This window comes from Vanellus vanellus (assembly GCF_965231255.1).
Source record: "Vanellus vanellus genome assembly, chromosome: 4".
Taxonomy (NCBI): domain Eukaryota; kingdom Metazoa; phylum Chordata; class Aves; order Charadriiformes; family Charadriidae; genus Vanellus; species Vanellus vanellus.
Window position 1 is genome coordinate 3,685,294 of NC_138909.1, and position 23,977 is coordinate 3,709,270.

Sequence of the window (23,977 nt, forward strand, 5' to 3'; positions counted from 1 at the left end):
CTCCCGAGACCCAGGACACACGTTTTTTGGTCATTTTGAACAAACCACGGGATGATTTTTACGGCAGGTGTCGGTCTCCCTTATGCTCTTGAAGGCACATGGCGTGTGCTGTCCTTGGGAAGCTCTTGGGCGGAAAGATTTATTGTCCACCGCCACAGTGGACGTTTCACCTTATCCCAGGGCCATCAAGTTCCCTGCTGCAGTGCCACAAATACAGGCAATTTGTTTAAAAATAATCTACTGGAAACAAATGAGCAAATAACACATCCAGGTGTACGCGAACGGTTCCTGGCAGGCATCTTTCCTGGGTACTGAATTGGCAAACGATGGGCAATCTTTAAGAGCAGCTACCAGACTGGCTTATATATGTATATATTGCTCCCTTTTATTTCGCTACATGGATTTTCAGTTGGAAACTTCGCTTCAGGGATGTGATGTTTTGAACCCTTTAATTTTCTCCTTCACCTCAGGGTGAAGTCCGTAAGTCCAGCTGCTTTACCCAGCGGGGATTAGGGAAACAGTGACCGGCTTTGGCGTTCCTGGTAGAAGAACATCTGCACAGCCTGAATAGATGCTCAGCAATCCTCAGCTTTTCCATTTGACATGAAAAAAAAAAAAAAAACACCTCACTTCTCTTACTCTGCTAAAAATCCTGGGAAAGTTTCCTACCAGTGATCTCCTAAAATCCCAGTCCTCGCTGCCTGGGCCAGGCACTTAGAACTCGAGCATACCCAGTGCTCCAGACCTTAGCAATATAATAACCAGAGTATTACATCATTATCACGACACATTACTATTACATTCCAGTATAGAGGAGACAGTAAAGCAAGTCAAAACTTGCAGAAGATCAAATGAAGAGCTGGGTATGCTGCAGTAGATAGAAACGCTTGCAAGTCAGTTGCAATTTAGGGCTGACAGATGAATTGAGCACCAGACCGTAAGCAAGTATGTTAATTTTTATTGTTAATATTTATGTTAATTATTAACGTGCTGTGTTTTTTTATGTCATGGTATGTCCACTCCATTTTCAATTGCCTTTGTATAAAATGAAGCATATGAATATTGTAACATGCATAAGGTGGTTTAATGCTTACCAGAGCTAGCCAATAAATAGGGCAGTCTCCCAATATCAGTCACCAAAATTTCAAAGGAATATAAGTGAATTAATAGTACATATTTACCAAAATGATTGAAGAAAGACAGGTATTATTACATAATACTCTACATGAGTAGAGTGGGATAATGACTTCTTTATCTCTGCTGGTGATGCCTTTGTTGGTGCAACCCAGCATCCTGTTGGCTTGCTTTGCTGTTGCAGCACACTATTCGCTCGTATTTAGCTTGTTGTCCACAAGGACCCCCAGGTCCCTTTCCACAGAGCTGCTCTCCAGCCGGGTAGATCCCAGCCTGTGCTGCACTCACAGAATCACAGAATGGTAGGGGTTGGAAGAGACTTCTGGAGATCATCTGGTCCAACCCCTCTGCCAAAGCAGGTTCACCTACAGCAGTTGCACAGGAATGCATCCACGTGGGTTTGGAATGTCTCCAGAGAAGGAGACTCCACAGCCTCTCTGGGCAGCCTGTGCCAGTGCTCTGTCACCCTCAAAGGAAAGAAGTTTTTCCTCATGTTGAGATGGAATTTCCTGTGTTCCAGTTTGTGCCCATCGCCCCTTGTCCTGTCGCTGGGCGCCACTGAGAAGAGTCTGTCCCCATCCTCTTGACACCTGCCCTTTAGATATCGATAAGCACCGAGATCCCCTCTCAGTCTTCTCCTCTCCAGGCTAAACAGCCCCAGGGCTCCCAGCCTGTCCTCAGCAAAGAGGCGCTCCATTCCCCCGATCACCTTCGTAACTCCAACTCCTGGACTACGTTTTCCCCAGTGCAAGACTTTACATTTGTTCTTGATGAACTTCGCAAGGCTCTCGTTAGCCCCCTCTATCCAGGTCCTCCCGCAGGGTGGCTCTCCCTTCCGAAACGTCCACCTCCCCGCTCCGTTTGGTGCAAACTTCGTCGGGGTGCGCTTGCTCCGGATCACTTACGAAGATACTAAAAGGGTTGGGGCCGGCATCGATCCCTCTTTATGTGTCCACTCTGTCCTCTTGTTCCTGCAGAGAACGGAGGGAGCGTGGCCCGCGGGGGGAACCCTCCCCGGGACACTCCAGGCGCAGCAGAGCCACCATCCCCCCTCCAACAGCGGCGGCGGTCTTCTCACAGGAGGCGGTGACCGTTATGGCGAGGGGCGGGGGCCTGAGGGAGGAGGGGGTAGGCGGGGCCCGGAAGTGCGCGCGTGTCACGCGGGGTGGGTGTGACCGGAAGTGCGCAGGAGCGGGGCGCTGAGGGGAGGAGAGGCGGGGAGGGGACGAGGGTGGGGGGTTTGCCCCGCCATTACGCGGAGCGGAGCAGGCCTCTCGCCTGCCGGTTGTTGCGCCGCCGGCATTTTCAGCGGGCCCGGGGCATCGCGGGCCCCGAGAGCGGCGGGGGCTCTGCCCTGCCCGGCCCCGGCCCCGGCCCCGGCTCCAGGCCGCCATGGAGGAGAAGGGTTTCGCCAAGGAGCTGGATCAGTGGATCGAGCAGCTGAACGAGTGCCGGCAGCTGAGCGAGAGCCAGGTCCGCAGCCTCTGCGAGAAGGTGAGGTGGGGGGGGGGTCGCCACTCGTATTCCAGGGCCCGGTGGTGGGAGCGGGTGAGGGGTTGGGGCTGGCGGTGCCTCAGCCCCGCTGCTGGGGGCGGGGGGAGGGGGGACTGCGGGCAAAGCGGGCCGAAAATGGCAGCGTGGGGGACACCGCGAGGGGGAACGGCGGTTTGGTTCTCTTCGCTTCCCTCGCTGTGAGGCCGTGATGTTGCCTGTAGCGTATCGGAGGTTGGGAATTCTCTGTGCAGTGGCGGTGTGTTCCTGCCGTCAGAAACGCCACGGTTATAGGATTTTTTTTTCACGCCGAACTGCCCTCAATAATACGCTTTTTTTACCTTTTGGCTTTGGGCTCATCTGCGTTGCTGGGGAAGGGACTCGGGGGTGGTGTGTGTAGGGAGGAATCTGTTCTGACTTCTTGTAATGCATAGTAGCCACATGCGAAAAAGTCAGTCCTAAATCAATGAGGAAACCCTCTGACATCTGATGTGTAATCTAGGAAAGCAGAAGGGGATAAGAGATAAGCTGCAGTGCTGACCCAAACAGAGGCTTACAGGCTGCTGGGGGAGACTAAAATAGAATGAGAAACGGTTGGATAAAGAAGATGGTTTGCTATTTCGGACTGTGGTTTGGACAGTCCTTTGGCAAATTCGTTTTTGGACTTGTTTAGCGTAGACTGTCAAGAGCCTTTTTATTTTTCCAGTAGGAGACAGATCTTTAGACTTGTGTTGGATTTTTTGTCTGAGAAATTAAATACCTCTGTGTGAACACTTCCTCAATACTGCAATCTATGACTACGTTAGGGTTTTCTTGGGACTTGGCAAGATGCGACAGTTAAAGAATTGAAGTGGTAACAAATGTAGTATCAAAGATTACTCTTTCTGTTTGCCTTTTATCTCGATGACCATTGCTGCATGTCAGGTGGTCCAGAGAAGCTCTCAGCTTCCTTTCCTGGATGGACTGATAATTATCAGGCTCAGAGGGTAGAGCAGTTAGTTCAGCGTCCCCTTTAGCATCGTATGGCTGGTGGTGAACTTGGTGTTGTCACGTTATTATCTCTGTGTGTCGCACGTTTCTCTCAGAAGTGGAACAAGTTTTCTGATGCCTGTTCATGGCAGCACATTTTGCCCAGTGACTAAACATCTCAGTCCCAACTTCAAAAGACACAGCTGTTTCCTTCTGTCAGATCCTTGGTAGACTACCACAGTGATAAGATCTGAACAGTAGAGAGGGGGTGCATTACAGCCTTGTAACGTGCCAGGGGTGCTCATCGGAAAGGTAGGAGCTATTTATTTGATTGCCACAGGCAGACACTATGCAGGACTCCAGGCCCTGGCTTCCTAGCAAATTCTTTCACCAGTGGTCCTGACATCTAGCTAGCCCCCACCCAGCCTCTGTTTTCTTTCCTCCTTTCCCTTTTTTTTTATCCTATGCTGGGACTGTCCATTTTTTAATGACCCTTTCCCCAGAGCTCCATCAGTTCCGAGGGAGTGTGGTGAGAAGGGCTGGTGATGCATCAGGGAGCAACACCAGTGGCTTGAAGAGTAGATATATCTTGAAGAGTGCATAAGAGCTCCTTGTGGCTGTGCTGCCTCCTGCGTGAGGCCCAGCTAATAAGCCTGAAAGAACTTATTAGTGTGATCTGTGCCCTGCTCCAAGCATTGCTGTTTGGGAACTGCTGTTCTAACTAGCAAGCTGTTACAGAAAATCATTTCCCCCCTTCTCCGGCTGCGTTGTTAATTAAGGAGCTGTGGCTGCTGTGTTTTGAGAAACTGGAGGATAATGCCAGCAGATTGAGGCTGTACATCAAGACTCGCACAGTAAATAGGGAGAGTGGCAGCTCAGTGCACCACATTGCAGCTGGAGGTGAGAGGGTGTTTGTCATCCAGATGACAAGTAGGAACCCTGAGCCTGTGGTGCATGGCGTGAAACGAATGTCATCTGTCACAGCACCTTGTTCTTCAAGGGTGCTGGTAATTGATCAAAATGATTTGGGTATGAAGTAAATACTCTGCGATGCTCTAACTTGGCTGATTCTTAAGTTTTTGGGGAGTGGTTGTGTCACCCAGCTGGTAATGGAAAGGAGTTTACAAAAACTTTTGGGTGTGCAGGCTTGTTTTTGGTGTGAAGCAGCCCTGCCAGAAAGCTAGTTTAGTTTGTTGCCTTGAGATAATATTTGGAGAAACCCTTACCAACCTTGTTTCACTTCTTAGCACTTCCTTTTGTGTGACTAATTTCTAAGAGGCCAACCAGAATAGTAACTCTTGCCTCAGGTTTAAGTTTGTAGAAGAGATCAGTAATTTAAAAAAAAAAAAGGGGGGGGGGGGTGTTAAATAAAAATTTTTGCTTTGCCTGGAGAAGTTGTGGCTGCCCCTTCCCTGGAGGTGTTCAAGGCCAGGTTGGACGGGGCTTTGAGCAACCTGGGCTGGTGGGAGGTGTCCCTGTCCATGGCAGGGGGGTTGGAGGTGGATAAGCGTTAAGTTCCCTTCCAACCTAACCCATTCGATTAAAAGGTGTGCAAAGAAACAAATCCCAGACTTGCCTGTGTGGGTCATTCTTGTTTTTAATTGCTGGCATAATGGACAGTAATGAGAGAAAGATTGGGCATAGCTAGTGTTAATGAGGGTATGCCAAATTATTCTCCACTCTGAAAGTTCTTGAAATTTGCACATGTGAAAATCAACGTTCTGTCTTCACCTGCCCAGTTACGACATCGTTTTGGCAGCTAATCAGTCTTGTATTCTTCATGCAGTTGAAATCAAGATGTCATCTCAGGACAACATGAGAACACTTGTTTCCCGTTCTGCTGGTCTTTAAAATGAAATCTAGCTAAAATCATGCAGGCATTTAAAGGATAATAGAAGGACAAACAATTATGATCACTGCTGGAGCTTGTAGACACGAGAAGTGTTCCAGGATGTTGGGGAAATGTGCGTTGGATGTCTTGGATCTCGTACGACATCTCTTATCATCATGGTGTTAGACTGTCTTTATGGCAGAAGGTTGTTAAGACCTTTTTCCACTCTCATTAAATAGGTAATGAAAATCTGTAGAGTTCTGACTTGGATTACATCTGCACTTCATCGCAGGTGCCATGGCAGCTTTCTGTGCTGGTGCTAGCTTTGAAATTGTTAACTTGGGTACTGATAGCAGGGTAGCGCTGGCTGTATCGAACTGCCTTTGAACTTGCACAGGTTGTAACCTGTATGTCATACCAATGATAGGACAAGGGGTAATGGATTCAAGCTGGAACACAAGAGGTTCCACTTAAATTTGAGAAGAAACTTCTTCTCAGTGAGGGTGACAGAGCACTGGAACAGGCTGCCCAGGGAGGTTGTGGAGTCTCCTTCTCTGGAGACATTCAAAACTCGCCTGGACGCCTTCCTGTGCAACCTCATCTAGGTGTTCCTGCTCCGACAGGGGGATTGGACTAGATGATCTTTTGAGGTCCCTTCCAATCCCTAGCATACTGTGATACTGTGATACGGCTAAAGTCGGGCTAAGAGGAAGTTGCATTCATTTAGTAGGAAGCGCTCCCAAGTTTGGACATGGAAATCTCTGCACACTTACGTTTTAAAGTTCAGCTCAGGTCAGCAAACGAATTCTGGTGGAGGTGAGGGAGTTGAGAGCCACCCTACTTGTCCCAAGGAAAAGGGGTTTTCATCAAGGTAACGAAATGGGGTATGAAAGAAGGCAAGTAAAAGGCTGTCTCAAATTAAATGCAGGCAAGCAGCCATCCATAACCGTCTCTCTCTTTGTAGCCTCTTTTTTCTATCCTTGTTCTTTGGATGTGTAAGAAGGGTTTCAATCTCGTTACTGTGAGCAGCTTGAGAGCTTTGTGTTGTGAAGTGGTGGGAGGAGAAGGATTCTAATCAGTAATGAAGACTTGCATTTCTTGTATGGTTATTGAATGGTAATTGTAAACTGATTCTTCAAACCAAGCAGCAGGAGTCAGTTGATGCTGTAGGGAGTATTGCTGTTACTGGCACGCACCTATGATGCTTCTGCCCTCAGAGATCATTTCACCTAAGAATAATTTTAGGAGAATGATTTAGCAAGGTCTTCTGCACTAATTGGTGAAATTAGTATGAGTGATGGAGCCAAGTAACATCCTGGATGCTGTTCAAACCATGAAATTCCAAGTGGTGTGTTGAGTCGTGGCCAGGAATATCTCAGCTCTCCAGCGATGATGTTCATCCCAGGGTATGCTGGCCCAGGTGCCTCTAGGAGCACGTGTACACCTTGACAGTCCCTATCACTCTTGAGGCTCCAGGGTGTCCTCTGCTGCCGTGTTGCTGAAGGGCAGGACAGCTCCATCCCTCCGGCTTCCTTCTCATTTGGGGAGAATCCAGCTGGTTCTTGTTCAGGCCAAGCTCCTTCAGATTTTAATATCCTCGGCGCGCTTGACATAGTAGTTTGGTCTGTTGCAGCTGACAGAATGATGATTCAATTGAATTTTGATCAGAAACTACATGGCTGGCTTCTCCGATTCCTGAAGTAAGTGCTTCTACGGGTCAAACTGAGCTCATGGTGCAGTAAATGAATCTTCCAGAAGGACTTGAGTTCATGTGCTCTCAAAGGATCTTTTCTGCAAAGCAGGTGCTTGGGGTCTTTGGTTTTCTCTAGAGAAAGCACAGTGCTGAAAGCCTGCCTCATGGTCGGATCATAATACCCTCACCCATGGAATCAGCCTATACAATTATCCTAGACAAATCTGAACAGCGTAATAGTTGATGTGGATTTGATTGTTAAGTCTCTCACAGAGGGATTAGTCTCCTGATGATCCCGACGGTAGTCTCAAAGCTAGTGTAGCATCTCAGGTTTCAGAGCGACATATTAATGCGTTGTGTTCAAGCCCTGAGACTGCTCAGTTTCCTCTTGCGAGGACAACAGAGTAAATCATTGGGACATGCATTCTCCAGGCTCCCTCCATGCGGATTGAGGACCGGACAGCAAACAAGCTTGTGTCCCAGTCTACAAAGGTGATCTACAGAATCTGAAACTGGGAAAGTGAGGGAAGTTGAGATGATGGCCAAGGTCACAGCCAACAAAAAGTCTACTCTTCAGAGTAATTTTGAGCACAGACATTGTAATTATTGTGCTTAATGGATGTTTATTTAATAAAAATACCTGAAAGCTGCTGCTTTTTATTCTGACCTGGATATGGTTTTCATCCAAAACCATTGGGGCACATTCTTAGGAAGCTGATAACATTAGTCACCATTTGCTAAAACAAAGGTAGCTAAAATATGAATTTAAGTCATAGTTATTGTTATTATATTACATAGTTAACAGCCTTCTTAAGTAAGTAAATTATGATACTGCAAGACAGCTTACTTGCATCGCAGTTTTTTATCCTTGTTTTGTAATGGTGCTTTTGTTATTTCAAGTCATTTGACTTTAGCCTTAGCTCTGCCCAGTGAAACATGCAAGCAGCGTGCACTGGTTAGTTACTGCTTTTCTGGGGTGTTTTTAATGATGCTTAAGATGTTAAAGGTCTTGCTCGACATTAGAAAGTCATGTGAGGGCAAACTTCTGTGGCCAGCCGAGCTTAGCTCCCAAGCCTGATTTCAACCAGGTCTGCAGTGTTAAAATGACAGACTTAATCTATTCGTGTGCATGTATGTTTGTCTACAGAATAAGCTAAAGTAGGCTACACAGTAACAGCTGGTAGGCAGCTTAAGAAGCTGCTACTCTTCAGCTGCTAGCTCCTCCTTTCTCATCAGGAGAAACTTCTAGATTCTCCTAGTACCAAAATTTCAGGACTCAGGCTGGCCCGCCTTCCTAGGATGCCCTTAATGTATGTTTGTCCTATTACTGTGTAAAAGGAGCTCTTCTCTGTTGCCTGTGATGCTTTACCTGTCCATATTCTCAGGATGGGTGCATGGGTTTTCTGGGCAGATCAGAGAGGTGGAGAGTGATGATGTGGTTGAGACACTGGAAAGTATGTATGGTATCTGTACAGTATCCTGCTTTTTTCCCCCAGAGACTTGAAGTAAGTGTATTTCTTCTTACACATCTGGGAAGGGAGCAATATGCGTGACACAAAAAGGCAGAAAATACCTCGCACCTTTTGTGGTTAAGTTAGCTCCAGCTTACAACAAAGCCCTGTCTGTTGCTTTGTGCGAGTCAGAACACACTGAGCAGCTGTTTTGTGATTGTGTTATGTATTTGTCTCCCAGAGGGCAGAAGCTCTCAAAAGGTGCTGTAGTTGCTTTTAAAGATACTTGAACAGAATTTGAGTACTGCTGTTGCACTCAAAGATGCAACATGTTCAGCATTTTCCAGTCAGTTTAGAACTGCTAGGTAGACCCCATGTCATCGAGCCCACATGCAGGACGTGTCTTTGAGGATCAGGGTCACATCCCTTGCGTTATGTACCGTGCAAGGGGCGCGCTGGATGCCGTCCAAGCATGTGCCTACCTGGATTTTTTGTTGCTCTTTTCCAAATACACGCTTTCCCTAAAAGAGGCAAGGCAACTAACATTTGAATGTGAACACAGGCGTCCTTGGAGAGCCCACTGAGGGTGTCCTCGATAAGCAGCTTCTGCCTGGTAGCAGCAGGTGGGAGCTGCATCATCCCAAGTTAAGGGACTTGGTGGTGAGTAGCCAGATCATCGCCTGCTGGTGACTGTTCAGCACTGGTGATCTTTCATCCCTTGTGTCCAGATCGCACCGAGCCTATCTGTGGGTGTTCTCTGTGCCTCAGATGTGCCTGGAGCGCTGATCTGCATCAGTTGATGAGCTGGAGGCAGCAAAACAAACATGATATTTGATAACGATAATAAGGTAATGCAGATAGGCTACATTACATGACTGTAATTAGCAGAGGAAGAGATGACTAAACCCAGGGATGCCATCCCTCCATCTGTGGTCATTTTGTTGCCAGCTGGGTATGGCCAGGGAAGCTGTTTGTGCCTCCGTGTGTTTAAATTGCCTCTGACTTTGCTTTTCCAGTTGTATGTGACCTGCCTTTAGAAGCTGTTAAACTGTTGTGCTTGGAAGAGGATTGGAAATCTGGCAGGCAAAAAGTGCCCTGGGCGAGAGAAGTGCCTCTTGCATATGCAGTGATGTTATGTGCCAGGTTAGTAAAGTGAAGTTTGTTCTCGGTGGCTTAAGCAAGAAGAAATCTGCCCCTCTGCAAGGGAAATGGATTTGCTAGTTCCCATGAGTCCTGGGAACGTGCAGAGAAGGTTCCCTTTCCTGACGTACGGCTCCAGTCATCTCGTACTCACCACAACACAGTCTGAAAGTGCAGTACCTCTGGAGAGCTGGGGCAGCCCTGTCAACCCCTGGCGCTGGTGCCCACGTTCATTATTTTTTGGCAGAGTAACATGGCTCTGCTCATCTGGTGCCGTGGTGGTTGCCCAGTGTTTCTGCCAGATGAGCCGCTTTGTCATGTGCAGTCTTCCTTAACATCATCTCTGCTCAGCAATCACACGATGAGCCAGCTTTGTCGATATGGAACGAACCCACTGTTCATAGTGCTGTTTCCATGGCACAGACCCGCTGCTGCGAAATCCCAGTTTTGGGAGAGCTCTTGAGGTTTATGGGTGTGCAGTGCCGGGGGGAAGCCTGAGGCATCCCAGAGGAGGAAGGCAGTGAGTAGTGGCTGTCAGTGCTGGCAGAAGGGTTGTTCCAGCCTGCTGCTGTGTTGCCAGAGAAGGTGGCAACACGAATGGTTCCACATGGCTGCGTGGGATTGAGAGCAATCCATTGAGCAACTGAGATGGGAGTCAGACTAAAATGTGGCAGGAGGGAGTCTGTGTGTAGGTACATCATTGCAATATCTTGCCTCACGGCCACATCATTGCAAGTCAGATGGCTTCTGTCAGAAGTCTAGGAGATCATGATTTTCCTACCTAGTGTAAATATCAATATATAGCTTTATGTGTGCTGTTGCAAATCAGTTTGTTCAAAAAACCATAATAGTCACCTGAGTGGCAAGCACTGTCTCCTCTGGTATTTCTACCCTTATAGCAGACGGCTAGAGCATTGACTAATCTCTGTTCATATGCGTTTTGCACTGAACTCTTGCTGACAGGACACGGGATGGCCTTCAATACTGAGGGGACAGCTGTGGTTCTTGAGGTAAAAGCTTCTAGGTATCTTGAAACTGAATAGCACTTGACTTTGGCAGTCAGATTAGAGGGCGGCTGTAGTTCACATAGCTGAGACAGAGACCTGTGCTGTGTTGAACAGGTGAAGGGAGAAATCTGTCAAAATCAGTTGTGCTAATGAGGCTTACTGGAATAGTGCTTCGTCTTGTCTGCACTTGAGAAATGTTTGGAAGAAGCGCAGGATTCATGGGTGAATCCCAACAGCGATGGAAGCCGTATATATATCCAGGGCAAGTCTTGACGTTCACGCTGCTTCATTTCAGGGGAGGCTGGGAATTAACTTGTTTAGTTACTTCTTTTAATTTGTTTGTCAGTGCTGGTGGTACAATAAGATCTTTATGACCTGGCGTCACAGTATCAAACCTACTTGTTTTGCGCACAGGGATTTGTAAAATGCACTTTGCCTTTGCTTACCCAACAAACTGTTTTTCCAGTGGTCAGCATGAGCTACTGGAGTGAAATCAGGTTTCCTGTGCAAATGCAGTGGAATAATGTCTGCATCTGCTTATGGAGGAGCTTCCTACCTTTTTGTCTTAAATGTGTTTTTCTTGCTAGGCTAAAGAAATTCTTACGAAAGAATCAAATGTGCAAGAGGTACGTTGCCCCGTCACCGTCTGTGGGGATGTCCACGGTCAATTCCACGACCTTATGGAACTCTTTAGAATCGGTGGGAAATCGCCGGACACAAATTACCTGTTTATGGGAGACTACGTGGACAGAGGCTATTACTCGGTGGAAACAGTGACTCTTCTAGTAGCGTTGAAGGTACAGTTTGACAGCTTTTTTTTCCAGCAGCCTTGGGCAAAACCACTCTTTTGGGGAGTTTTGAAAGAATAACTTCTCCCGTTGACACCACTGTTGGCTTGAGCCATGTAAAAAATGTGTTAATGGACACATGATGTTCTATAAGAGAGCTGAATGCCGGACTGCTGTTTGAAATATTCTGTTAGTATTTCTCTCCATATTGATGGTATGCTTCTTGTGTTAAAGAAGAGTTTTCTTTGTCAATAGGTGCGTTACCCGGAACGCATTACAATACTGAGGGGCAATCATGAAAGCAGACAAATTACACAAGTGTATGGTTTTTATGACGAATGTCTGCGAAAGTATGGCAACGCCAACGTCTGGAAGTATTTCACAGATCTGTTTGATTATCTTCCACTTACAGCTCTAGTAGATGGCCAGGTAAGCCTTAGATAAGGAAAACGCTCCATTTCACAGAATGATGGGATTTTCAGAGTTGGAAGGGACCTCTAGAGATCATCTAGTCCAACTCCCCTGCTAAAGCAGGATTGCCCAGAGCACATTACTCAGGACTGCATCCAGGCGGGTCTTGAAAATCTCCAGAGAAGGGGACTCCACAACCTCCCTGGGCAGCCTGTTCCAGTGCTCCGTCACCCTCACCATAAAGAAGTGTTTCCGCGTATTTGAACGGAACTTCCTGTGTTCCAACTTGTGCCCATTACCCCTCGTCCTGTCACTTGGAACCATTGAAAAGAGCCTGGCTCCATCCTCCTTCAACCCACCCTTTAGATACTTGTAAGCATAATTTCCTAGAGTTACGCAGACTGTATTGTCTGACCTCTACATGAGCAGTCTCAAACAAGCTAAGCTCCCTTAAATTATGATCCAAATTTTTTTAAAGCCCATGTCCTTACTGTGGATTTGGGGGAGAATTTAGTGAGGTTTTGATACAAGTTGATGCTGCGGGAAGGCTTTTGATTCTGCTGCTGAAGGGATAGCAGGGTTGCATGTATGGCTTGTTTTAAATGACTGCTCAACAACCAGGGATCCCCTCGTGATACATTAGGTGTGAGTTGTTGTGGCCATGAGGAAAGATATTAAAATGGAAGGCATGGTGTCTTTGCTGTTGCTCTCATCTCTGTATGCAAGGTGCAGCCTTTTAGTTTTGTTTCCTTCTGCAGGAATTAAATTTGGTTTCTCTGCTGCAAGGGTGAGATGGCTGTAATTGTAAAAGAATGATAACAGGGTAAAACCCAGCTATTTCTGAGATCGGTCTTCCCATAACAATATGCACTGAATGGATTTGTCTCTTTTTTTTTTTTTTTTTTTTTCCTTCTTCTTTTCCGGAACAGATATTCTGTCTCCACGGTGGCCTCTCTCCATCCATAGATACACTGGATCATATCAGGGCTCTGGACCGCCTGCAGGAAGTTCCACACGAGGTAACAGGAATGGAAATGCATCATAAACTTAGACAGCTGTTGGTAGAAAATGTGAATGTAGCATCACATCAAAGTCCATTTAAACAGCGAGACACATGGTTGCACAGTGGATTATTGCCTTCTAAGAGCTAGAACATACGAACATATATTTGGGCAACACACACAAGTCACTATGGCTTTGAGCTCTGGGGTTTTCACAGCTGTTTTTCACACAATCACAGGAAATTTTGACTGTCACGTTGACTCAAATAATATTATTTGGACGGGAATGTGTTTACTACCTTCAGCCTCATCGCAGACTTGCTTGTGAACAGCCATCCACTGTGTGAAGCCATGTTGTGTCACCATCCTTCCTCCCTAGTCAATCCTTTCTTCTGTGGTGTTTCATCTTTTTCATCCCTTTCTGGGGGCCTGAGATCAGGACTGAGGAAACCACCTTCTGAGCTTCCAGGGTAGCACTTGGCTCTTCTGCGGTGGAGTGGTTTGGGCTTACAAACAGACTTGAGGGTTCCCTGATTAAAATGAACTGTTTGTCCTACAGCATCTTTGGTATAACAGCAAGAACAATGCAGCAAGGTCTGCCCAGGCCTTCCAAAAATCTGAAATAAGCTTTGTAAATTACTCCCAGAATTGGGGGGTACCTGGTGGGACATCGGCCGGTAGTTAGGTATAATGATTATACTGTTGCTCTGGGGTTTTCCTGTTCCTGTGCCACATATCTGCGAGCTGAAACCTGGCTGTCCTGAGGACTTCCACATGTAGTCAGTGTGATCCCTGCTGCAGAGCTCAGATCGGTGGGTAGGAAACGGCAGCAGGTTTGGATAAGTACTAGAGTGTCTTCAGCAAGAAAAGCCGCTGAGCTTCATTTGTGTTAGAAGATGTACACCAGGATATTTTTGAATATGTCAAGTCCAACAATAGACTGTTTAGGAGAGGAAATTAAATGATTTGTACTCTGCCAGAAGGGCTGCTGAAGGCTTAAGATCAATCTCTGGAACGATTCGTTCATAGCCTCCTACGGGTCGTTTCCCTTTCTTTAATTTATTGAACTTGGCCGGCACCAGAGAACCCATTGTGTCTGCTTGGACGTGCATACCTTCGCACGTGGCCTTTTTCGTTATACTGTGAGAGTCCGGAGTAAGAATGTGGTTCTGCTCTCCATGTCTCTGTCTCTCTGACTAGTTGAAGTGAAATGGTAAACGGTGTGTCTGGAAGAGGAGATGGGAAAAGTTTTGTGGTTACATGGGCTCCTTTCTCAGTCAGCTGTGTGTGTATTCATTTCTTTGGGAAGGGTGCTGGCGGATGCAGTGAGTAACTAGCCGCTACTACATGTGTTAAATAAATTCATGTGCCTGGTGCAGAGAAGAACATGCTGGCAGTCTTTTTACTGCAAATAAAATCTTTTTTAAAAGCATCTTTTTATAACAATGCTGCTAGTGATCTAACAAAGAACACTTAATCTTTTTCAAGGGTCCTATGTGTGATCTGTTATGGTCGGATCCGGATGATCGTGGTGGCTGGGGTATATCTCCACGTGGTGCTGGCTACACGTTTGGGCAAGATATTTCCGAAACATTTAACCATGCCAATGGGCTCACACTGGTCTCCCGCGCTCACCAACTTGTCATGGAGGTAGGGCAAACGCTCTGCTAGATGGGGCTAACAAAAAATAGGTGCCAATTCTTGTCTCCCCAGTGAGGTCTTTTGCTGAGGGGTTTACATAATCACACACCTAAATGTTACACAGGTAAATACCAAAAGAGGGACTTTAACCACGTGAAAACAACCAGCAACATAAAATGATGTGCTTTGACCTGGGGAAAGGGAAAGGGAATGTTCTACCCTTTTTTTTACCCCCCCTCTCCAAGTAAATTGCCAAAGGGACACTGTCACACCCCATTTGTGGAAGTAATAATCTCCTTATGTGCTGACTGCTCTACTTAGGCTGCTGCTGCATTAAACAGACTGTCCTGTAATACTCGGCAGTCAGATGTGACGGGGATTAAGCCATAATTTTGGCTGTTGATGGGCTATTCTTGTATGTCTCGCTGGAAAAATGCCAGGTGGGTCAATGGGGCGGATGTATTTTAAAATATCTAGTTCAGATGGATCCCTTAAGTAGTGCTGTGTGTCAGAAGTCGGTCGCATCCAGCAGGCAAAGTCTCGTTTTGTGGTGGATGAAAGCTGAAGGTGTAGCTAAAAAATCTCGAGGTTTCTTGGTGGTACAGATTGTATACAGAATGGATAAACACAAGAGTGACGAATGTCTGATCTCTCTGTAGAGCAGTTGAAGCGGCTTTTGCTGGGTAACTACCGCTCATTCTTGCGGTAGAGTACTACTTTTAAAATGAAACTAAGTCAGTTGGAAATACTTCCGAGAAGTCTACAGTTTCACAAATGCCTTGGATTGCTTCAGGCCTTAAGAGGAACTCCAGACGAGCTGAGGTTTGAGGTTTAACAGAGACTTTTTTTTTTTTTTCTCTTTCCTCTTTTTCTGGCAGGGTTATAATTGGTGCCATGACCGAAATGTGGTTACCATTTTCAGTGCGCCCAATTACTGTTACCGTTGTGGGAACCAGGCTGCTATCATGGAACTAGATGACACTTTAAAATATTCCTTGTGAGTAATCTGGCTCGGGCTCTTCTCGCTTCCTAACCATTGTGAGGAATGTCTGATCCTTTCCAAAGGGGTTCTTTTGTGAAAAGCCAACTCAGATCGCTCTGGAATGAACATTGTGTGCTCTACCTGCAAGAATATTTAAAAATAAGTAGTGAGTTAAGCTCTTAAAAGCTTCTCTTGGGTACTGCATTAGCTCCTTTTCCTGCTTCTGGAGAGTTGGAGCTTCTGCATTTTCTTCATCCCTCTTATTGCCCAAGCTTGATGGAGAGAGTAAAGGCAGATTGGTTTGTGTATTTATTTTTAATTTTAGTAGCTCTAGGCTTTGAAAGGCTGAGGGACTTGAGTCTTTTTAGTCTAGAAGAAAGAAGACTGAGGGGGAATCTTATCAGTGCTTATAAATACTTAAAGGGAGGGTGCCAGGGGGGTGGGAACAGTCTTTTTTCAGTGGTGCCCAGTGATAGGACAAGAAGTAACGGGCACAAACTTGAACATAGGAGGAACTTCTTTCCTTTGAGGGTGGCAGAGCACGGGCACAGGCTGCCCAGAGAGGTTGTGGAGGTCTGGAGATATTCAAAACCCACCTGGACGCCGTAGGTGACCCTGCTCTGGCAGGGGGGTTGGACTAGATGATCTCCAGAAGTCCCTTCCAACCCTGATCATTGAGCCTGCGATTCTGTGGGTGAGAGAGTCTGAATTTTTGCATTTAGCTGAGCTGGCGTGAAAGTAGCGATGGGCTGCTGAAGTGCTGACTGCTGGCTTTGCGTTTGCTCCCTAAGCAGCATTTCCACCAGCTGATGAGTTTTAACTCCCACGGATGCTTGTTTTGGGACCGGGAACGTATTATGTGGAAGCAGCTGGGATGGGTAAAGCAATAGCAGCAGGAGAGCGAGTCTGGTATTTATTGTGGAAAATACCTTGTGGAGGAGAGAAAATGATCCCTTTTTCTTGCCTGCAGCCTCCAGTTTGACCCAGCACCTCGTCGTGGAGAGCCTCATGTTACCCGTCGTACCCCAGACTACTTCCTATAAACCTCTCCCAACCTTTGTAGAAGGAAGTACACCTGGCATTTTAAAGAGCAACAATATTTACATGTTTCTGTAAGAAACCGGGGTTCGTCTCAACTTTCAAATCCCCATCATGGACCAAAATGTGCCATACAGAGGACGAAGAGCGTTTAGCACAACTTGAGACTGAATTCCTTAACAACACTATATATATCCTATACCCATCAGTCCAACAGTCAGTTTGCCTGCTGTATCTGTAGTCCTTGTTTTTCTTCTGGACTGTTCAGAGAGGAAGGGGTAACTCTTAGTCACACTTCCATCTCCTTTGATGCTTCTTTGTAAATTTTCAGTTGTAGTGTTTTAACCGGCATGAATTAAGAGTTTATTTTCGAGGGAAATGCACACTAACTCCTGCCCCCTTCCCACCACCACTGCCACCACTCTTTTATTTTATTGAAAGACCGACTGACTTAACTGGAGAAAGGAAGTAATTCCTGCTTGGGAGTACGTTGTCATAACACGGATTAAAAGTGTTCCCTTTTTAGCTCAATTCCTGTTCTGTGTTGATTCCTGCCGCCTTCCCCCCCCCCCCCTTTTTTTTTTTTTTTTTTTTTTAGTTATTTTTCCCTCTCCCCTCTGTATATTTGTCCTTGGAAATTGCTTGCAATCCTCCTGGCTGTACCTGATCCAATAAACTTGCCATTGTCACCCCAAACCCCTGGTGCTGTGCTGAGCCGGGCGGGGATGGACCGGGGGGCGGACCGGGAACGGGGCGGACCGGGGGCGGAGCGGAACGGCGGGGCCTTACCGAGCCCGGGGAGATGGCGGCGGCTGCTTACGAGCTGCTGGTGCTGGGCGGCGGATCGGGGGGGTTGGCGGGGGCCCGACGGGCGGCCGAACTGGGGGCCCGAGTCGCTTTGGTGGAGCCGCGCCGCCTCGGGGGCACATGCGTGAGTCCCGGGGGGGATCCCGGGCGGGGGGGAATGGGGACGACGAGTTGGTCCCCCCCGGGGCTGGTTCCGGTTCCCCCCGGGGCTCATCCCGGTTCCCTCTGGCTGGCCCCAGTCCCACTTGGGCTCGTTCCAGTTCCCCCTGGCTGGCCCCGGTCCCCCCGGGGCTGGTCCCACTCCCCCCGGGGCTCATTCCCGGGGCTCCCCTGGCTGGCCCTGGTTCCCCCCCGGGGCTCATCCCTGTGCTTCCTTGCTGGCCCCAGTCCCATTGGGGCTGGTCCCGCTTGCCCTGGTTCCTCCTTGCTGGTCTTGCTCCTCCCGGGGCTGGTTCCCGTTCCCCCCCCCCAGGGCTGACCCCGGTCCTCTGGGAAGCAGGAGGGCAGGAGCTGCCATCCCGTCCGCAAAAACGTTGTCACGCTGCGTGGGAGCGGGACAGGTCCCAAATCCCCTTTTTCCCCTGGGAGGGTGTTGGGTAGGGGTTTTTTTGGCTGTTTTCAGGGCCGAGTGCCGGGTCTGCACAGCGCAACCACCGACTCGGTTACGACAGTTACTAGCGGGCATGGCGAGCCGGTGACAAGCAGAAAAAAATGAAATGTGTTCCTCAAACAAGCCAGGGACGGGCTCCGGTTTTATGTTTTTAAGCGCGTGCCCCTGAAAGAGTTGCCATACTGGGACCAGAAGTGCAGGAAAGGGACGGCAAACACCCTCCCTCCCAGTAAATCTCTCTGAAATTATCAATGGAAAAAAAACCCAAACCCCCTTGTATTTGTGTCGCATGCGCCTTCCGTGTTCTCCTTCAAGGAAGTGAAGGGAAACGGGCAAACCGCAAAACCTTGAGGCACCAGGGGTGGTTACAGCCCTCTTTCACCAGAAACCTCTAATCCATTATTTTCCTGGGTGAAGCACCGGGATTCGGTACCGGCCCGACCCGGGATGCTCTCCTAGAGCGTTACCTTTGAAAAACTTAAGCCTGAACACTGAGAGTTGCTCTTTTTTTCTTCCCCCCTCCCTCTAGGTCAATGTTGGGTGCGTGCCAAAGAAGGTAAGGGCGATTTTGTCACCGGCGCCTCAGCCGTGGGTTGGGTCTGGCGTGGGTGGATGGGTGCCGAATCGCAGGGAGGTGCTGGGGCTCAGGGCGTATTGAGCCATCGAGATGCAGCGGAACGCTCAGCCCCGTATACCCGTGGGCTGCGCTGGGCAGAGACGAGGTGTCGGGAAGCGCGGCAGGGTTTTGGCTTTTTTTTTTTAACCTGAGCTGACTGGCGGTTTGCGCGGGGCAGGTGATGTGGAACGCGGCGGTCCACGCGGAGTTCATCCACGATCACGCCGACTACGGCTTCGAAACGCCTGGTGTCAAGTTCAACTGGAGGTAAGTACGGAGAGCCGGTTGGGAACGAGCGTCTCCCGGTGCGGCCGCGGGTTGTCCACCCCAAAGGGTTCCCTCCACGCTTTGAGGCTTCCCGGGGGTGGGTGCTGAGTTGGTTACACCACTGGGATTCCCTTCCAAAAGGAAGAGGGGAAACCGGCTGTGGGAAGGGACTCTGGAAAAGCGGGATGGTGGGAAGGCAGCCGAAAAAAAACCCCTCGTGTCGGTGGGGAAGGCTGGGTAACTCGGGGCCGTTTTATTTTGTGGCGCGGGTGCCACGTGCCGCAGGGATTGAAGTGTTTTGTGCTGAGCTCTGCAGGATCGTGACATTAAGCCCCCGCTCTGTTCCAGAACGATTAAAGAGAAGCGCGACGCTTACGTGAGGCGCCTGAACGAGATCTATGAGAATAACGTCAAGAAGGTGAGGAAGCTCTTTTCCCGTGAGCCGTGGCGGGGGGGAAGTGGGCTCTGTGGGTTTTTGGACACTTTTCCAGCCTTAATGGGTGTCCTCTCTAACTGCGGAAGCCCTGGCTCCATTAGCTGGCTCTCGCACCTCCTCCCGCTGTTCATCACCTTAATTACTCCCCCCCCGAAAAGGCTCACATCGATGTCATCCGGGGCTACGGCAAGTTCACCGCTGACCCTCAGCCTACCGTCGAAGTGGACGGGAAAAAATACACGGCTCCTCACATCCTTATAGCCACGGGCGGGCGCCCGGCCGTCCCTTCCGACAGCGAAATTCCCGGTGAGCCTGACGAAATTCCCCCGGGAAGGTGGGGGGCTGCCTGGAGAGAGGGGCTGCCGATGCCAAGCGGGTTTTGGGGAGGTGGGGAGCGGGGCTGGCGAGGGGTTGCGAAAGGGGCTCTGCTTTTGCAGGTGCCAGCTTGGGGATAACCAGCGACGGCTTCTTTGACCTGGAGGAGCTGCCCAGGTAAAACGGGGCTCACCCCACCACTACCCCACCACCACCACCACCGCAGCCGTCACCGCCGGCAGCTCGGATCGTCGGCACACCGCATCGTCCCTTCTCCGCAGGCGCAGCGTTATCGTCGGCGCCGGCTACATCGCGGTGGAAATCGCAGGGATCCTCTCCACGCTGGGCTCCAAATCAGCCCTGCTCATCCGCCAGGACCAGGTAGTGCCACCGGCTGTCCCCAGCCACGCTTCGGGCACAAACTTGAGCATAGGAAGTTCCATCTTAACACGAGGAGGAACTTCTCTCCTGTGTGGGCGGCAGAGCACTGGCACAGGCTGCCCAGAGAGGTGGGGGAGTCTCCCACTCCGGAGCCATTCCAAACCCGCCTGGACGTGTCCTGTGCCACTGCTGGAGGTGACCCTGCTCTGGCGGGGGGTGGGACTGGGGGAGCTCCAGAGGTCCCTTCCAACCCTGACCAGTCTGGGATTCTGTGATTCCCGCCCAGCAGCCCCATCCCAACCCACCAGGGTTTTCCGGTGGTCGGCTCCCGCAAACCTGTAAAGGAGGGTCCAAGTCAGCGCAGGAGGGTGGAAATGGTGACACAGAGGGCCGGTGGCATTAGGCCAATGGGTGTAAGGAGGGGCTGGTGGTGGGGGTGGCAGACAGGGTGAGGAGAGCGTGGGCGTGCTGCCAGGCGCGTTTCGGCAGCACCAGTCCGTCGTGCCTGGCATTTCTGCAGCCGTGCGTGCCACCGCACCCGTTTCCTTAAGCTTTATTTCAAGTTGTGACTTGAGAAAAAAAAAAAAATTAAAGGAAAAACAAACAGAGGAGAACTTTATCATTAACGAGAAGTAGCCCAAACCTCTCTGGGCCTGGATGGGGCACGGGGAAATGCCGGTGGAGGCGGCTGCCAGGCAGTGCCTTCACCTGCAGACCCTCATCTGATGGGGCTGGTGTGTCCCTGCCCAGGTCCTGAGGACCTTCGACTCCATGATCAGCTCAAACTGCACCCAGGAACTGGAGAACACCGGGGTGGACGTCTGGAAGCACACGCAGGTACGGGCGTGCGGAGCAGCCCCATCCCTCCTGGAGAGGCAGGGCCGGGGGAAATCTGGCATTTTGGGAGCCGCTTGCTGGACCACAGCTTTGGCAGCATCCCTGGTCCTGGAGCGTGGACGCTGTCACCCATTGCAAGGCAAAAGCTGTTGGCACCTTCTTCCCCCGCGGCTCCTGTTGTTCCCCACAGGTCAAGACGGTCACCAAGTCCCCTTGTGGGCTGCTGGATGTGACGGTGACCTCCTCGGTGCCCGGCCGCAAGCCGACGGAAGGAGTGATCCGGGACGTGGACTGCCTGCTGTGGGCCGTGGGGCGGGAGCCCAACACCGAGGAGCTGTGCCTGGACAAAGTGGTGAGATGGCAGCACGGCCCTTCCGTGCTGGTGCAAGGGTGCCCACAGGGCTCTGGGGATCCCACAGGTCTCCAGGGGCCCCGTGGGTCTCCAGAGTTCCTACAGGTCTCCAGGGGTGCCATAGGTCTCTGGGGGTCCCACAGGTCTCCGGCCTCCCATGGGTCTGCAGGGGTCCCACAGGTCTCTGGAGCTCATACAGGTCTCCAGGGGTGCCGCAGGTCTCCAGGAGTCCCATGGGTCTCTGGGGGTCCCATGGGTCTCCAGGGGTGTCACAGGTCTCCAGAGTTCCTACAGTTCTTGGGGGGTGCCATACATCTCTGGGAGTCCCACAGGTCTCTGGAATTCCTACAGGTCTCCAGGGTTCCCACAGGTCTCTGGGGGTCCCATAGGTCCCATGGGTCTTCAGGGGTCCCATGGGTCTCCAGAGCCTGCTGTAGGACAGTGTTTCCACCATGCCCTGCCCCCCTGCTGGGAATATGGCAGCCACCGGCACAGGTCCCCCATGCGTATCACTTGTCCCATCACTGCTGGGGCACGTGCTAAGGTGGCTGCCATTTACCACGGCAGGGGGTGCAGGTGGACGCCAAGGGCCATGTGGTGGTGGATGAGTACCAGAACACCACCAGGAGAGGGATCTATGCCGTCGGGGACGTCTGCGGCAGAGCCCTCCTCACCCCAGGTACAGCGGCCGTGCCCCCCTCCCCAGCCCCTCGGTGCCACGCCGTGCCGCAGCTCAGGCTCCCTGTCCCTCCCCGCAGTGGCCATCGCGGCTGGCAGAAAGCTGGCCCACAGGCTCTTCGAGGACAAGCAGGAATCCCGGCTGGACTACCACAACATCCCCACCGTCGTCTTCAGCCACCCACCCATCGGCACCGTGGGTCTCACCGAAGGTGGGGACGGACAGGGCGCGGGGGGAAACAAAGAGGCTGGGGACGCTGTGGCTCAGAGCTGCTGGTTTGATGCTTGAGGAAACGATCGGATCTCCGGCGAGCGGTCTGAGGCTCGCCAAATGGGCTTTGACTCCCTCTTTATAAACACTGTGGGTACACGGTGTGTCCCCTTCACCTACGTGCCGTGTCTTCTGCTGCAGACGAAGCCGTGGCCACGCACGGGAGGGAGAACGTGAAGATCTACAGCACGTCCTTCACCCCCTTATACCACGCCGTCACCCAGAGGAAGGTTAAGTGTGTCATGAAGCTGGTGTGTGCTGGCAAGGAGGAGAAGGTATATGGAGGGGACCAGGGGGGACAGCTGGGTGCTGCAGAGGGGTGGCAAGGAGCATGGCCGGCTGTCCTCTTGTCCCCTGCTTGGACCGGGTCTTGGGCTGCAATCCAGTTCCCAGCACCAAGCCTGGATTTCAGCCTGGATTGGTCCCATCCCTCTTCTCGCTTCTTCCCCAAAGGTGGTGGGATTGCACATGCAAGGGCTGGGCTGCGACGAAATGCTGCAGGGCTTTGCCGTGGCCATCAAGATGGGGGCCACCAAAGCTGACCTGGACAACACCGTCGCCATTCACCCCACATCTGCCGAAGAGCTGGTGACGATGCGCTGAGGTGGTGGGTGCCGGCCGCCCCAGGGATGGCAGCTGCAGCTGGGGAAAGTGTTTTATATGTCTTAAAAACTGCCTTAATGTGCATCCGTGTGGCTTTGGAGTGGAAAATAAATACAGTGATGCTGGCAAGTCTCTGCTTTATGGTGCCTGTTTCTTGCTGTGCCCAGCTGTGGAGGGTGGTGGCACAATCCCATGGGGCTGTCTGGGGGAAGGCTGCCAGTGGCCAGGGTCCTCCTCTATCATCCCTGGCACCGGGACTGTGCGGGGAGCAGCAGAGCAGGGTAGGATGGCTGGGTGCTTGGGGTACTCATGGGGCTGGAGCATCCTGGGTGGGCTCTGTCCTCCACTGTGGGCTCATGGAGGGGTGCAGCAGCATCGCTGTTGGACACGGATCCACCAGCATCACTGTTGGACATGGATCCACCAGTATTGCTGTAGGACATGGGTCCATCAGCATCGCTGTTGGATGTGGATCCATCAGCATCTCTGTAGGACATGGATCCATCAGCATTGCCGTTGGATGTAGCATCATGGGGGAGCTGCTGGCCTGACCCTGCTGCATCCCAGGGGCTTCCAGATCCTCTCCACTGCCTCGTCGCTCTCTGCTCTTCATGGCTGCTGCTCCCAAGTTCTGAAAGCTTGAGGCAGCTTGAAGTGGATGAGGGTGAAGCTGGCCAGGAGAGCTGGGGCACAGCGTTGGCTGAGGAACTGCTGGCTTCTGCTTTGCTTTTGCTAGGAATAAATAGTTTGCATGAAATCAAAGTTATCTCCAAGGTCAAAAACTCCCTGAAACCTAAGGAGGAGGTGAGTGGCCCAAGGAAGGAGAGGTTGGTGCTCAGCCCCCGGTGTGCAACTCCAGGCTTTGCTGGGATGTCTCCATCCCAGCCAGAACAACCGTAGCAGGCAGAAAAATCCTCCTAACCCTAACATCACGTATTTAAAGAGTATATGGGACTCCTAGAGACTCAAGTACAAGCAAAAGGCCAAATATTGCTGGTATCGCCAGTTATCTATGTTAGTCTTTGAAAGAAAAGTGATTTGCATGTATTATTACTGAGTGAAGCACATAAGATTTCCTCTGAGCTTGTCCCAGCCGATGCTCGGGCACTTTAGAGGACTTGGCTGGAGATAACGCAAAGTGAGTTGTTCCATTTGAATCACGGTGACTGCCATGGTTTGGGCTGGGCTAGCCACGAAAATGAATGACAGATGCTCTGTAAATTCTCT

General features: G+C 50.4%; 2 protein-coding genes across 3 annotated transcripts; both read left to right on the forward strand.

The window, feature by feature from the left end:
* Positions 1-2,383: 2,383 nt before the first annotated feature.
* On the forward strand, positions 2,384-17,273 carry PPP2CB (protein phosphatase 2 catalytic subunit beta). Of its 2 annotated transcripts, XM_082482782.1 has the most exons (7): positions 2,384-2,628; positions 11,304-11,513; positions 11,760-11,933; positions 12,845-12,934; positions 14,405-14,566; positions 15,436-15,554; positions 16,510-17,273. In XM_082482782.1, the coding sequence occupies exons 1-7, from the start codon at positions 2,527-2,529 to the stop codon at positions 16,580-16,582; spliced, it is 930 nt and encodes a 309-aa protein (XP_082338908.1). In that variant the 5' UTR covers positions 2,384-2,526; the 3' UTR covers positions 16,583-17,273. The 2 variants fall into 2 exon arrangements, with proteins under 2 accessions (XP_082338908.1, XP_082338909.1); XM_082482783.1 differs by lacking the exon at positions 14,405-14,566.
* A 106-nt stretch (positions 17,274-17,379) lies between these two features.
* GSR (glutathione-disulfide reductase) lies at positions 17,380-22,871 on the forward strand (the record flags this gene model as incomplete). The annotated part of the gene is made up of 13 exons (XM_082482645.1): positions 17,380-17,508; positions 18,524-18,550; positions 18,789-18,877; positions 19,226-19,295; positions 19,472-19,619; positions 19,751-19,805; positions 19,910-20,009; positions 20,760-20,846; positions 21,037-21,198; positions 21,766-21,877; positions 21,957-22,088; positions 22,289-22,422; positions 22,601-22,871. The coding sequence occupies 13 exons, from the start codon at positions 17,380-17,382 to the stop codon at positions 22,748-22,750; spliced, it is 1,395 nt and encodes a 464-aa protein (XP_082338771.1). The 3' UTR covers positions 22,751-22,871.
* Between the last annotated feature and the right edge of the window lie 1,106 nt (positions 22,872-23,977).